The sequence below is a fragment of the Nansenia antarctica genome (assembly GCF_963989245.1).
Source record: "Nansenia antarctica genome assembly, chromosome: 4".
NCBI classification, from domain to species: Eukaryota; Metazoa; Chordata; class Actinopteri; order Argentiniformes; family Microstomatidae; genus Nansenia; species Nansenia antarctica.
The window spans coordinates 21905596-21918908 of record NC_137689.1 but is presented as its reverse complement, the minus strand read 5'-3'; the positions used below and the strand labels follow the sequence as shown (position 1 = coordinate 21918908).

General features: G+C 42.8%; 1 protein-coding gene across 2 annotated transcripts; it reads right to left on the bottom strand.

The window, feature by feature from the left end:
* Nucleotides 1-1199: 1199 nt before the first annotated feature.
* On the bottom strand, nt 1200-11486 carry igsf5a (immunoglobulin superfamily, member 5a). 2 transcript variants are annotated; one of them, XM_080528568.1, is made up of 9 exons: nt 11392-11486; nt 10584-10670; nt 8738-9055; nt 5524-5814; nt 4670-4789; nt 4042-4066; nt 3819-3913; nt 2892-2932; nt 1200-2521 (listed from the first exon to the last, which is right to left on the bottom strand). In XM_080528568.1, the coding sequence occupies exons 2-9, from the start codon at nt 10627-10629 to the stop codon at nt 2423-2425; spliced, it is 1035 nt and encodes a 344-aa protein (XP_080384694.1). In that variant the 5' UTR covers nt 10630-10670; nt 11392-11486; the 3' UTR covers nt 1200-2422. The 2 variants fall into 2 exon arrangements, with proteins under 2 accessions (XP_080384694.1, XP_080384695.1); XM_080528569.1 differs by lacking the exon at nt 10584-10670 and having other exon boundaries at nt 11392-11468.
* Between the last annotated feature and the right edge of the window lie 1827 nt (nt 11487-13313).

Sequence of the window (13313 nt, the reverse complement as noted above, 5' to 3'; positions counted from 1 at the left end):
TTCCGAAACGCTTTTCTTGTCGATTATTCCTCCCCTTTAGTAATACCATTTGGTATTGTATTTTATATCGTTGGAAAGCCTTGGTCACCTGTATAATGAGGTACAACTTGTAAGGATCATACATTAATGGAATGAGTAACACAGCTAAACGTGTGGGTAGCGGCCCAACATTTTTTGCCAAAATCCCCTGCAATATTCTTCTGTTGTTATTCACTCTCGTTTTGAGCTTCAAGTGCTGGCAGGTGTATGTCAGTCACAGGTGTGTGACTGGCACCTGAATGGCACCTAATTGACAGGAATTATATTCTGGGGCCAGTGGCGATCCCATATCTCCAGAATCTGGGACCTAACTCCATCCTCCATGATGACAACGCTCTCCCCCACAGAGCCAGGATCATCACAGAGCACCTCCAGTATTTGGGAGTGGAGAGGGTGGAATGGCCTGCCGTGAGTCCAGACCTCAACCCAATTGAACACTTGTGGGGTCAGCTTGGGCGTGCTGTACGTGCCAGAGTGACCAACGCAACCATGTTGGCTGACTTGCTTATTACTGTGGGAGAGTGCAATCATCCAATCCACCAAGCAACTCAAAACAAGAGTGAATACCAACAGAAGAATATAGGGGATTTTGGCAAATATTTTTGGGGCGCTACCCACACGTTTAGCTGTGTTGCTCATTCCACGAAGGCATGATCCTTACAAGTTGTACCTCGTTGTAAAGGTGACTAATCAGGCTTTCCAATGATATAAAATACAATATTGGTATTATTAAAAGGGAGGAATAATCAACAAAAAAAGTGTCTCCGAACTTTCTTTGAGGGGTTTATATATTGATATATAAGTCGCACCTGACTATAAGTCGCAGGACCAGCCAAACTATGAAAGAAAGTGCGACTTATAGTCGGGAAAATACGGTAGTAGTCTAAATGTTGAAGAGAGAGGTGGGTGGCGGCCTTCATTTTTGACCCCCCCCCCCAAATTGTTTTTGCACTTTTGGCTGGCCCCCCCTTTTGAACTATTGTCTCCCCCTGTGTCGCCCTCCTGAAAATGAACTGGCTACGCCCCTGCTTCAAAGGTTGGCCCTGATAAACTAGGGATTCCATGGCTTAATGAGGTAAAACAGTGATTTAATTCAGAGATTATATTTGTACAAACTATACATTGACCATACAGATCCAAAACGAGACGTTTATAAAAAAAATACAGAAATAGACACTATATCCCGTAGCATCTCTTTAAGGAGTTCAGCTCAACAGAAATGTCAAGATAACAATGGCAGACTTGCATTATGTCAACAATGTGATTTGGAGGTGATGCTAGTGGGGGTAGGACTCTGAGGACAGGCTCATGGAATGGAATGAGGAGTGGTGTTTGATACCGTTCCTCATTCCATTCCATGCATTATCCTGAGCCTGTCTTCAGATTTCTACCTCCACCAGCCTCCCCTGGATGTTAGGATATACCAGCTTTGTCACAGGTAAAACCTAACGTTTAAGGCTATTGCACATAAGACAATATTTTTCATAGAATTACATTACATATAACATCACATACCATTACAAACATAATACCAAGATACTCCGGAAGGAAACAGGCTAAACCATAAGGCAGAGAAAGAGAGAGACAGAGAGAGAGAGAGAGAGAGAGAGAGAGAGAGAGAGAGAGAGAGAGAGAGAGAGAGAGAGAGAGAGAGAGAGAGAGAGAGAGAGAGAGAGAGAGAGGGGAGGATTCTCTGGGCGTTTCGCTTCACTGTCATGAAGCCCTTATTCAATCATACTGATTTTATGGACCCCACCACAGCTCTGGTACAGTAGACAGGCATGTGGCTGTGGGTCATCAAGCATTTAACCTCACAGAGTTATGAAGCCCTATGCCCATGACTGACTGTCGGGTGGAAGATTTTGACGCATCAATCAATTAGTTTCCATCACATTAACTTGTTGGTTTCATGCATGTACTAACTGACACACATCTTGAGGAGATATTGTTGACATGATAAACACTTGATAAAAGTACTATATGATCAAACGTGATCAAATCTGTGCTGAACATCGGCCCCTCACTCTTAAATTGTCATCTCCCCCATCAGGTTTGGTAAGCAAATAATGTCCTTTATTTCTCTTTCCTTTACTTGCTCCTAAAACTAAGACCGGATTATGGTTATCATCAAATACCCCCTGCCCCTGTGGGCTTAGTATATCTAAATGATTGTTGACATGCTTCTGCATGGTAGGTTTCCTTATAAGCAAAGCGTTTTCAGCGTAGCGTCCGAAATATTGATGTTGCTTTGTTGAAATGGTTGGGAAAGTTCCCAAATGACAAAAAATTAAGCACAGAATAGGAAGTTGAAAGTGATGTTATAACATTTTAAATCACAGCATGATTCTGCTGTTTGTGAGTAATATGATTGTCCATTCTTTGTTCATACAATGGTGGCATGTCTGTGTGTCTTCACACCAGTTCCTTCAAGGGTGTTACTTTGACTGTTTGCTCCATGATTTATGTTCATAACATCAGGAATCTAAACAAAAGCAGAGCAAAGATTACATTGTATACTTTGTCCCAAATAATTAAGGAGATGTACAATTGTTCTTATCTGATTTTTCCTTATGCTATAATGAGAGAGCTCTCTAACACCTTAGCAAACATAATGAAATTAGTATCTTCAGATAAAAATCCAATTGGCCTGAAATTGTTAGGTTAGGATTTCATGGACTTTGTTTAACACTCTATTTGTTGAGGTTTATGAGGTACTTCATAACTTTCTCAAATTACTCTATGTAATAATACCACAATAAATAATTCCAAATACATCTGTATCTGTAGGAATTAACTGATATAACAAATTCACATCTACGGTCACATTTGCAGCCAACTCAATGCTTTGTTACCTCAGAAAAAATTCCACTGTCGTTGTCACTGGGGGTTACACCTGTAATGAGAGGAGACATCTTGGTCTATTCCAGGGAGTTTCATGTGTGTGTGCGTGGGTGTTTGTGTGGGTGTGTGTGTGGGTATGTGGGATCCTGGACAACCGCCTATCCTGTGCGGAGAACATCACAGCGACAGCAAGCTCCTGCAGATTCTTCCTTTACAACATCAGAATGATACGTCCATTCCTCACCAGAGAAAAAGTGCAACTCTTGACCCAGTCACTGGTCATCTCCCGCCTTGACTACTGCAACGCACTCCTGGCCAGGCTCCCCACCTCCGCCATCAGACCTCTGCAGCTCATCCAGAATGTGGCCGCCCGTCTGGTGTTCAACCTCCCCAAATTCTCTCATGTTACCCCCCTCCTTCACACCCTTCACTGCCTCCCGATAGCAGATCACAGATTCAAGACCCTGGTGCTCTCCTACCGGGCAGCAAAAGGGACAGCTCCTGCCTATCTGCAAGCAATGGTCACCCGCCAAACTTCACACTGCGCAGTCACACTGCCCGGTCACGTCTCTTCACTACACTGGCTCCCCGCTGGTGGAACGATCTTTCCACAGCTGTCAGAACTGCAGAGTCATTCCCCATCTTCCATCGGAGACTGAAGACCCAGCTCTTCAGGCTACACCTTAACTGCTCCTCCTGAGACATCTACTACCCCCTTGCATTGTGTCTCCAGAGACACCTGCTTCCCCCCTATACTGTTTCTCCTAAGATTTCTACTTCACCCTTTGTACCGTTTGTACTGTACAGTTTGTGTGTGTGTGTGTGTGTGTGTGTGTGTGTGTGTGTGTGCGTGTGCGTGTGCGTGCATGTGTGTGTGTGTGTGTGTGTGTGTGTGTGTGTGTGGGTGTGTGGGTGTGTGTGTGAGTGCATATGCTTACTTTTTTCTCCATCTGTTACAAATCCTGGGTTAGCTTCGCCCTGCCTCTGTTTAACTCCATTACCACTACTTATCTGACTGTGGGTCCTTGCTCTCCTGCAAAACAAAAACACTCCATTAAAGCTCACTGGTATTAGTGACATGTAATGACAAAAGTAACTGATCTGGAGGGTTGGCCATGAAAGAAACTGGTTGTGTACAAAATGGCACTAGTTCAAACTTACATCATTTCCTCCTGGTAACTGGTTTCTAAAATGAGACAACAGAGAGAATGTCATGGATCAAGGATATGTTGAGTCAAGGATATGTTGTTTTGTGTCATGATGCCTTGAATAAATTGATAGAGCTCCTAGAAATAATATATTATATTATATTACTGTACAATGCAGAATAATGTCATAAGACAAATTAAGTACTTTTCATACTGTTTGGTCAGAAGTTTGATCTTATTACTAAGACCTCACGTATACCCTTTCAGACAATGTCACTGAATTATCTCCATCCACAAATTATCATACATTAACCTTCCCGCTCATTAAGAATTTTAGACATGAAGTGCAAGTCACTCTCTTTGCTTAACATCTCTGTTGTTTGTTGAAGCCGCGTATGCAGTGGTCTGGTGACTTATGCTACTAAAGTCATTATTTTTTGCTGGCTGGTGTGTATGTAAATGAGATACTCTGCATATCCTCCCCCTTTTCCCTGGAGAGGACATGATTCAGACCTACAGGTATCATGAAACTTGTAATGCTCTACTTGTTCTCTACTTTCTGAAGAGAGACAGAGACAGAGACAGATATATTTGATTGACACCTGCTCCCTGTACTATGGATGAGGTGAAAAGTAGCTTACTTTCTTTTTTCCAGTGTTTGTAGCAGAAGATGATCAGAATTATGAGCAGCACCAGCAGAATGAACCCACCGATGGAGCAAACAACAGCTATCAGAACAGTCCAGTTACGAGGAAGAGGCTCTATGAGGGAGTGGAGATGAGAGAGCTAATCAGACTAGAACCACAGGTCTCCAACTCAGTTTCATCTGTGTTCTCGTGCACAGAAGATACTAAACGTACGTCAGAAGATACTAAACGTACGTCAGAAGATACTAAACGTAAGTCAAACGTTTTTTTGTTTTCTGACCTTAAATAGTTTAACGACTGGAGAACATATGTGACACGGTCTGGTCAATTGGTCCGCAAGTCGGCATCCGATTTAATGTTCAGACGTTTCGGAAAAAAAAAAAAAAAAAACAGCGTTGTTGAAAATCAATGACACACTCGCTCAACAACTAACACAGCTTGTTTTGTGAGCCTGCTAACAATGTAAAGTAGTATTATAGTTAACTAGGTAGCATTGGGGATTACTCACCAAATCTATTGCATTACAACATTTTGGCATTTTTGGCAACATTTTTGATTGGTTGCCGACTTGCAGCCCAAATAACCAGACTGTGTCACATATTTGGGAGTGCGTAGGAGTGTTGTGTGTTGTGTTTTATTATTATCATATATGGTCGCTCTGTGCCCTTGAGCAGAGCACAATACACAATACAAACTTGCATTAATAAATCAGTTCTCAGTTGTTTTTGGAAAAAGAAGGACGTAGGAAAGTCAAGGGGGAATTAGCCAGTGCAGACCCTCCCCCAATACCTCACTAAATCCTCCCCATACTGGATTGAGAGGCTACAAAGCAAGAACAGGATTCCTACCGAGCACCAGGTAGATGCTGCTGGACTGTGGTGTTGTCAGGGCAGCCACGGTGGCCAGACACGTCACTGGAGCGCTGCTGTTTGGAGGGAAACTGAGGACGCTGGTGGAGTTGAACACACTGCCCGCAGCCTGGCTGCTAGTGTTGTAGAGATCAGTGTCAACCGTTCTCCCGTTCAGTAACCAGCTCACCGTGGGCTCAGGGAACCAATCAGAGGTCACACACTGGACGACAGCCTGCTGGCCCTGGGTGACTGTCATGTTGCCACCCACGATGCTCACTGTGCCGTTCTCTGGGGGGACAGAAGGGTAAAGTGACAGAGAGGCGGTGTCATAAGAGGATGTCATACCCGCATGAACGAGGAACGTGCAGATCGGTCGATGCTAATTGGGAGAGAAGTCTGCATACAGTACAGGGAGGCCAGAGGAAAGATTTGGGGAAACTCTGAAACAGTGAATGTGACAGTTGAAGTTTTCTATTTTTGGGTTGTTGAATGTGATATCTTCAATCTTTGGGGAATAACTATTGTCAGACCAAATCTAGAGTGGTTACTATTTAAGTACTTTTGCCCATGCTTATGTAACATTGGCCAGCTCAGTGCTGCAGTGTAAACGATCAATGTAATCTGTACATTCATTCAGAGGACATATCAGACCTGCCTGGAAGTATTGATATACGGAGAGGAATATGCTTGTAATCAGGGAGGTCCAAATCATTGGAATTAGATTGGTCTCTGCACCATAGGAACAAGAAGGAATCAATATCCAATCAAAGCAATCCAATACAGCCAGCAGTTCCACTAGAAGATTACTGCTTGGTTTAGCCCTTGTAAATGAAATATCACATGGAGTAGAGAGAGTCAGAGGACAGAGCAGGTATAGTTGATTCACTTTATTGCAGTATGAAGGATCAGGGTTTGGAGGGTGGGTTATGATTGTTAACAAGGGCACTGGGAGGAATTGAATGGCAAATAGTCAAACGAAGATGGATAGTCAAATGGGTCCCTCTCAATGTTCCCCATCAGACTGATGTATAATGGTATACCATCACCCAAGCCAGTAGAGCGAAGAGAACCCAATTGAGTCAACCTTACCTGGGGCAGAACTCATTTTACTGATGTCACAGACAAAAAAACTGATGTTAGCCATGAATCGCTGGATTTCATGAAGACAGCCAGGAAGATTTACTCAGATGAGAAGATTTGTCTACGATTGCAGTTTACTGTAAAATCAAAGGCTAAAATGTTTCCGACATCTTGTCTTTAGGCCGGCGTCCCAGAGCATCGGATGTCAAACATTATTCCTCTCTCTTTTGTAAACCATCACCATGTAGAAAAAGGCAACGGTTTTGTAAATCAATGAGCATCTTCCCCTCTTGCATTTGCATATGCAACTCTTCAACATAGTATAACTTCTGAGCCCTACACAGCATTTGCATATCTACTGTGGGTTTCACATTATGCTTCCTTGTGCTTTCCTTTATCAACCCCAACGGCAAGTTTTCAGTTGTGTCCTTACAAATCAAACACATTTTGTGTCAAAATAAAAGCTATTTTGAATTTCCCCACCTAATCCTGCAAGGCTGAGATAACACATGAAAGGAACTACAAGACGTGTTCCATGTGGTACCACAGTGCACAAGGTGTTTAAATGGATTAATGTGGTCACATGTGCAACCATAGTCATTCCCCCCTTAGTTCTGGTGGGAACGCTAGCCATGGTAGAGAAAACAAGCAGATAATTAAGAGAATAACAAATGTGTAGTGTGTGTGTGTGTGTGTGTGTGTGTGTGTGTGTGTGTGTGTGTGTGTGTTTGGTTTGTACGTGTGTGTGTGTGTGTGTGTGTGTGTTTCGTTTGTACGTGTGTGTGTGTGTGTGTGTGTGTGTGTGTGTGTGTGTGTGTGTGTATGTGTGAGTGTGTGTGTGTGTGTGTGTGTGTGTGTGTGTGTGTGGAGTGCGCGTGTGTGTCTGGTTGTGTGTGTGTATGTGTGTGTGTGTGTGTGTGTGTGTGTGTGTGTGCGTGTGCATGCGCGTGTGCGCGCGTGTGTGTGTGTGTGTGTGTGTGTGTGCGCGCGCGCATGCGTTGCATTGGCTGCATGCAGGAGGCTGATATACAGTACTGTAAGTGTGTGTATGTGAGATCTAAGGTGTTCACATTCCAAAGGAGTGCTTACCAGCTTACCATCAAAGTAAGATGTGGAGCACAATTACCCGTAATGCAATTCCAATGGCTCTTGTCAAGACCACTTGCTGATTGAGGACTATGGCTGGCGGGATGCATAATGTAAATCATGTTTAAAAAGTCTGTCTGTGCAGAAAGTTCCACTGCTAATCGTTGGTTGTATCTGCCCTACGCCACTGTCATTACCTCTGGGATATGTGGCTGTATCAATAAAATCTCACGCTCAGTTATACGGCCTTGGTGCATTGGTTATTTATGACACTTGACAATTTTGGCAACTGCTGAAAATTAGCTGGACAGGAAAAGTAGAAAATAACCACAAGGGATGCAATAAAGAAGCTGCTGAGAACACAGATTGTTATCCACCTCTCCACCCGGAGCTTCCAGTGTGTTCTACTGCCCCCCAGAGCACAGGCCAGTCATTACAGCAGCCTCAACCACCATGATTTACCTACTCTCAGCCTACACGCCTTCTCCAGGAACACACAGCACAACATGGGAATTGGACTTGATTTGAAGTACTGTTCTTAACATTTTCGCCTCAGTACACAGGCCAGTGTTTGCCTTTGACATTCATGCAGTGACTGAGTGAAAAGCCCATTTGCTTCTATAAATGTCTACTGCCTCAGCCATTATGAAGAATAAGAACTCCCTGGGTAAAATTGTGATGTTGTATCTTGATGTTGCAATGCCAATTGAGAAACTGAGAAGTTGAGGAACCAAAGCCAAATAATTTTACACTTGTGTACTTGTACATTGGGATGTAATAAAAAGCGATTCTGATTCTGAAAGTCTGGCCACATCACCCAGCCACATGACCTAACCCAGTGTTTGCCAGCCCAGGATGACAACTTGATACAGCACCAGTTACTAGTATACTGTACCTCAGTGTCCCTTCCAGCTATGGGCCTCCCATTACCCACTTGCCTTTGAGAACCTTCCCTTTGCTTCTCTATCTAAAGTCCCAAAAAAACCTATCACATAATCTTACTTTAATACACGTGTAGTGCATTAACAGAGAAGGCGGACCATACCTTGGACAGACAGGTTGGCCGTCAGGCTCAGAATATTCTGGACGTCGCATCTGACGGGACCAGAGTCGTTCCTCTGAACATCATAGATGATGAACTCCCATTGGTGCGTGTCATTGCAGGTGGTGCAGTTAATGGCGTTGTAGCGTTCTGGAAGGTTCCCCAGAACGCCGTACTTGCTGGAGATGGTGAGGACCACGAGGCCTTTCAGCATCCAGAGCATGGTCGTCCAGTCCTCCTGCAGGCTGCAGTTGAATCGGGCATCCGAGCCCTGCAGCACCGGAGCGTATAGGGGCTCCAGCTGTACCTGCCCTGAAGCTCCTGAGGACATGAGATAGTATTAACATAGAGAGGGCTTCTGTGGTATGTTTAGGTGTTGGAGTCCATGAGAGATCCTGATTATTTCTATCAATAGATGCATGTTTACTCACATGGTAGAAAAAAATTAAAATCACAGAAGACAGGTGTGACACACATCAAATATTTTTTTTCTACCATATGACCCCAGGGGGGCTCCGTACATGTTTGACATTTATGAACTGTTGTTCTGAGATGGTGAAGTCAGCTTAGAGTCATGGTATTGCCAAAGACATAACATAACATTCACTGCTGAGCGACAATGGTGTTTCAGAGGAAGGTTAGTTGTTTATAGTTTTGTAGTTTTTTTTTTTTTTTTTCCCCTAGCACCAGGGGAGCCCCCCCTCCCAAATGTCGTTGTTTGGTACCTGTACTATATCAATGACAATAAAGACCATTCATTCATTCATTCATTCATTCATTCATTCATTCATTCATTATAGATCTGACATTGAAGAATGAAACTCCCCAACCACCCTGGACCTGCTGCCAGGTGTAAGCAGGTCTTGAATGGAATGTTCTTTAAAGTTTCGCTGCATTCTTCTGTTATTTGCTGCAAGTACCACACCCACAGAATAGTAAATGACCAGAGTGGTCTCTCAGCTCTTTGTTCTGCCAACCAGCACAGCCAATAAACATTCTGTTGCTCAAACATTCTCAGGTGTTTGAAGTGAGAGGGTCTGTTTGCACTCTGGAGAGATTATTAATAATATGGGCTCCTATTTGTTTATGTGATTTAAGGGAGAGCACAGGAGAAAGCATTGTATTCTATTTCTGCAAAGTGGATTTGTTATATTTTGAACTTGTTTTCCATTTCATCATTTCAGAAAATCTCTGAAAATAAATTGTCTTGGTTATCCCACTGCCAATGATTACAGTTAATAGTAATAGGTATTCTACTCGTGTTTTGGTGTCAATATGTTTTCATAAGATGTGATAAACAAGAGACTTTCAGCCTTCTGCATTGAGTCAAATTTACAGGCTTAATAACTCCCAAACGAGAGTGGGCTGATCAGGAAAAGATCAAATGAGGCACAACAGCTGACAAGCTGATGAGATCAACACTGAGCTTCTTATGCTCATTCCATAAGCAAGGTTGAATGTTTACTCACCAATATCTATTCATAAACCAGGTAATTATATCCACTATAGTCCAGTCTGAGAGGTTTATCAACAGAATGGCGTTTTCAGTCGTTTGGTGTCCATCCTACCTGAATAGGGGCCTAGTGGATAGCGAGGTTGGACTGGTGATCAGATGGTCATGAGTTCAATTCCCACCTGGGAACACCACCACTAGTGTACCCTTGAGTAAGGCACTTACCCCTAAGTTACTCGAGAGAGAGACTGTCCCTGTAATCTCTAATTGTAAGTTGCTTTGGTCAAAATGCTAAAATGGTCTGCAAAATGTCTGCTAAATGGTCAAAGTGTCAATGTAACATTCAACAGATCTTGTTTATATTTAATATAAAAGGTAATAATCAGATAGGCTCACCTCCTGTTGCATAGAGTAAAATGAATGTGAGGAAAAGACTGCCCATGTTGCCCAGGTAACAGTCACAGTCATGCAAATATTCTCTGCCTGAAAGACAAACAAAACACAAAGGTGTGGCAGCTGAAATTACCCGCAGTAGCACAGCAAAACACATTTACAGTGACATGCATTTTCTGCATTTTCCTGCCAGTGTGAGAACTCCCCTGTCCAATAAAATACACACACACACACACACTTTTTCATCCCAAACAAAAACTATATTTAAAATGGTTGAGCCGTGCTGATGTGTATTTGATCCTCTCAGACTATTCAATTGCTTCCATTGTTTCCAGCATGTTAAATCAAGCACACACATACACACCCTCTGGCTGATCAAAGACACAAACAGGCTCTGCCCAGATACTGTATGAGGAATGTTTGTAATGACATGGTTCCATAAACTTGACTTATATTGATCAATCTATTTACAAGGTCTGCTTGTATTGTGAAGCATTTAGTTAATCTCTCCATATGATAAAAACACGAGTTGTCATTTTCTTGCTTCTCTCTAGTTATATTTTGTGATATTTGACCGACTTGATTTGTGCTTGAGAGACAAAAAAAAAAAAAACGTCCTCAGCACAACAGTGTACATTGTCCACTCCTATGATATGAGTTCAGTTGTCTGTTTTTCCTTCCAAGTATTTGCTTGAGTCCAGAGCATTTGATTCTAATTCCTAATGATTGATTTCCTAATCAAGGAAATACTACTACCATGATCTAGCCTATACCAACACCCACTATATAACTTTCTGACATACTTACTTACTTGTTGAGGACTATCCGCACAATGTGTAAAATCATTCCAAGCTTTATTTCCTGTTGAATCAGACCAGGAAAATAGAGGAACTCCACCTGTGCCAGTGAAACCAAATGCTGCTGGACCTCCCCTTTATGTCTCCCTCCACAGACGGTGCAAAGTCCACCTCTCTGCCATTTCTCTTATCAGTCAAACGTGCAGGTGAGAGTACCTGAGTGTTTGTTTGAGTGTGTGGACAAATTCACAGTTTCATGTCCTTGCAGTATGGTTGTTGCCATTGTTAAGCTTGCTGGTAGAGCCAGGCGGTGATCAGTGAGTCAACTGAGGTGGGCTGCCTAACATAAAGATTACTACAGCACATACATACACACACACACACACACACACACACACATACACACACACACACACACACACACACACACACACACACACACAATCTATCTGCAATCAATAGACATATCCATGTGGTGCATTATCTGTCTCATTTTATTGTTATAGTTGCTGACCTTAACTCTAGTGATAAGAGCCATGGAATTTCTAACAACCTGGGAATCGGGATCTCAGTGTAACATCTCTTCCGAACGACGGCATCCTCTGCAAGGCAGTGTTCCAATCACTGCCCTGGGGAAACGGAGGTCCCCCTTGACCAGCGGGAGTAATGCCACCTATTGGTCAGCCAATGGCACGTCCAGCATCCAAAGATTGACCAAGGAATACCCTGCTTAGTGTAGTATATTTCACTTAAACACACACATGCATGGGGTACATAGGGTTAGGCTTTTTGGCTATGAAAGAATGTCTGCTGACAAAGGGGTGTTTTATGACATAACACATCCTTTTGTCTCAGAGCCATATGTTTTTGCCTCAGAGCCATATGTTTTTGCCTCAGGAAGTGACTGTCCTTATATGGGCATTTTAGGATGACTTCCTGTGAATCTGCCCTGACCTTTAACCTGGAATAGGCCAGAGTGACATCATATGTGAGTGCCCCTCTTTCACACCTTGATCATCCATACAGTATGTGTGATTGGCCAGTATTTGAAACTGTATTTACATATTGTTGTTGATAAATACTGAGTGAGCGAAGGGCCCATCCTCTCTGATCACCACAACTCTACTCATCATTCCAGACCCACCAGCAGCAGCTGTCTTTTGTAACCTGTACTTTGGTTTAAATAAATAGTCTTGAAACTCAGAAGTATATTCGTGATCCATTTCCAGCAAGTTACTTAAGAAGATCCTACATTAGCTTCCCAGATAAGCAAGCAGTGTGGTGCGGGGTAGTTTGGCTGTTGGCTTGTGATGGACCATAGAGCCTCCATTACATTATATAGTTAATCACACTGAATAGCAGGGACGCTCAATACACAGATAACATCTCAAATGAGCTAAATCACAGAGCACATTTTGCTACAACTGGAGCATCATACAATTAAAAAATGATACTCTTTTAACCTCCAACCATATCTCTTAATTTTATTTCCCACAACACATGGCATACAATGATCATGTGTTTAAAGCAGATAATAGTACATAACATCATCAACATAGTTAAGAAACAGTACAACAGGTGAAGTGGCTCTATATTAGCCTAGCTAAAGCATCAAAGACTCAAAGTTTGTAGTAGTCTACTCCCATGTTGTTGGCATGGTGAGTCGATAATGAAGGGACTGTACCCCCTGTATCGTTTATTTTGTGTCTTTTTAATTGAACAAACCATGAGGTATGTTTGTTTTAAGAACCACCCCATCACTTTTCGCTCCAATGAAAGGAGCCAGGAAAGAGCACTCGCTCAGAAGCTGGCTCGAATGTGGACCACTAACATGGGAGTTAATTAGAGCAAGGAAAGATGGGTTCCTAGACCATTGCGTGAAGCACTGGATGTTCCACATTGGTCTAGCTTAAACTAGGCTAGCTCTATATAGCTC